The 2,800-nt window shown below is 34.6% G+C and overlaps 1 protein-coding gene across 1 annotated transcript in view; it reads left to right on the top strand.

The window, feature by feature from the left end:
• Positions 1-2,800, top strand: part of DPY19L3 (dpy-19-like 3 (C. elegans)) — an 83,298-nt gene that overhangs the window by 27,938 nt on the left and 52,560 nt on the right. Inside the window, exons 6-7 of the mRNA XM_011995250.1 lie at positions 761-884; positions 1,427-1,561. Coding sequence (XP_011850640.1) covers positions 761-884; positions 1,427-1,561 — 259 coding nt within the window. The remainder of the gene's footprint in view (positions 1-760; positions 885-1,426; positions 1,562-2,800) is intronic.

The following is a 2,800-nucleotide window of genomic DNA, read 5'->3' as shown; positions in this document are numbered from 1 at the left end:
CTTCTTCTAAGCACCCTATAGAGTAGATACCATTATTATCCCCATTTTAGAAACGATAAAATCGAGGCTTAAAAGGTTACATTTTGTATATAGATATAGATATCTGTATATCTATATTTCTTTTATATGAGATATATGTATACATTGATACATTGTTTCATTTATATATCTCTTTTATATAGAGATATATGTAGATATAGATACCTTGTTTGATATATAGACACACACATGTATGTATGTGTTATATATGTGTATCATTTATTGAATGCCTAGTATGTGTGGGGATGGTATACAAAGATGAAAAATCTTACCCATACTTGCCCTCTCGAGGTTCACATTCTAGAGAGGCAGGAAGTTTTTTAAAAATACTGTCAATGACATATTTAAGACTCAAGTATAAAAAACACCAAAGAAATACAGAGAGGGAAAATGTTTATTGCCTCTTGACACTAATGAAGTTAGGGAGAAATAAAAGTAAGGGTTTGGCATGATACATTTGTGAGTAGGTCTGACCTGGGTTTGAATCCCAGGTGCTAAGGGCATACCCATGGACAGAGCACTTAAATGTCTGTATGCCAATTTTATGTTACAGGGATGATGATGATGATGATGATGATAAGGACAGTTATTGAGAACCAGTGGCCAGAATCAGATCTTAAGTATACTTGTCCTTAATATAATATATCTTTCACTGAGGAAGTCTTCGAAGAAGTTATTGTAAAAGCTATCACTTTGGCCATTTGTGTTTTCTTTTGTGCAGAATAGATACCACAAGAGTTGAGTTTACCATCCCACTGAGGGAGAACTGGGCGCTGCCATTCTTTGCAATTCAGATAGCAGCAATTACATATTTCCTGAGACCAAACTTACAGCCTCTTTCTGAAGTAAGTGTTTATAAAATTTCATATATTTTTAATCCCCCAATTTTATATATGAAGCTTCAAAAAATGTGGTGTGCTTAGTATCCCAATGCATGTGAATAGTTCTTATTCCATGACCAATTTTTAAACTTGAGTTAAATTAAGTTTTCTTTTCCTGAGCTTTTTCCTACTTTGCAAAGAAAATGTTTTCATTTTTGATGTTAAAAATGTACTATACATAATCTACCCTTAAATAGTTGCAGCAAACCCACACACGATTTCTGCAAAACTGTCAGAATTTTTAAGCCCTTGCTCTTGAGATGTGATTTGGTGCATTATCGCCTCCATAATAGTGTGGAATACACACACCGTATTTGAATATTTATATGCAAAGTGTCACTTTATGATAGTTAGAGCTTAAATAACAAATGCAAGGGTTTTCAGAGCAACAGTTTATGGTTTTTCTGTTTGGTTTATAGAGATACTGGCTGCTCTTGAGAAAACTTGTCTGCAAGGTTTTTTATTACTAGAGACATGTAAATTATACAAAGGTTTTCTTTTTACAGAGGCTGACACTTCTTGCCATTTTCATATCAACTTTTCTCTTTAGTCTGACATGGCAATTTAATCAATTTATGATGCTGATGCAAGCATTAGTGCTGTTCACACTGGACTCCCTGGACATGCTGCCAGCAGTGAAGGTGAGCTTTGCTTTCTTTTCTCACTTGAGATTTTCGCCATTTAGTGTTTTTATATCATAGAATGAGATGAAAATATGCAAGTACTTATGGGTAAAATTGAAGCTGTTTCTTAGATCTGCTGTAAATTTGCTGTGGCCAGTTGAAGCTGAGTAATTTATGAAGCCTAGTTTGACCATCTTAACTTTTATTCTGCTTATTTTAAGTTGAAAAATGGAATGGATTTATTTTGGAGCATAAGTGCCTAGGTCAATTGTTAGTTATAGAGATGACTTAAATTTTAAAATGTAAGATAGCTCTTTTAAGATTTCTTACTGTGTACTGCCACTTTTAAAAAAGAACTCAATAGGTATATAACAGTTTTTTTGTAGTACTTCATAAAATTTTCATAGTCACATTTAACTAATATGGGATGTGAATCCCTGTTGACTGGCTGAAAGTCACATGTGAAATAAAGAAACCCATCTCTGTCTCCTAGTGTCTGCTGCTGTCATTTAATCACATTTTTTCATGTGCAAAAATATGATTTTATGTATTGTGTACAGTTTTAAAATGGCTTGTAGTTACTATTCTAAAGTAGTAATAACTTAAATATTTCCCAAGTATAATAAAATACTTTCTCCAGATCTAAGGCAGCAGTGTAGCCCAAGGATTTGCTCTCATTTATGCCATATCAAAGGAGATGCAGCCAGCTTCCATAACGGATTGAGTCTGAATTAAGAAACATGAAAGCCAACCAGCAAATACACATTGCCTGTCTGCTGAGACACTGTAATAGGATGGGCACTACAGGAAATGCTAATATGTGTAATTTATTGTCGTAGCCACAGTTTGCCTTTTAGCTTAGGAAACAAAGGTTACACACATCAAGAACAGGCAGACAAATGATAGCTGCTAATTAGCAATACTGATATATCTAAAAGAAGAAAAGTTATTTTTAGGCAGAGAAGTGTTTACAGAAGTGAGAAGCTAGAACTGGACCACCGAGATCACAAACGAGAGTAAAATTTGGGTGGGATGTCGGGTGGGGGCAGAATAGGAAGGTAGAATACAGCAAGAGCAAGTAGATAGGACAAAGTTTATATATGTATATAAAATGTTCAGTGTTTCTGCAGGTGTGCCAGTGGCCACTCCTACACTGCTGGTAACCTATACACTCCTATAATCCTTCTTTAGTGTAGTTCACAGCAGGTATCAAAAGCCTAAAAATGTATTTGCCTTTTCACCAACATTTCTACCCCT

This window comes from Mandrillus leucophaeus, unplaced genomic scaffold (genome assembly GCF_000951045.1).
Source record: "Mandrillus leucophaeus isolate KB7577 unplaced genomic scaffold, Mleu.le_1.0 Scaffold48, whole genome shotgun sequence".
NCBI lineage: Eukaryota > Metazoa > Chordata > Mammalia > Primates > Cercopithecidae > Mandrillus > Mandrillus leucophaeus.
This window is presented reverse-complemented; position numbering and strand designations above follow the sequence as displayed.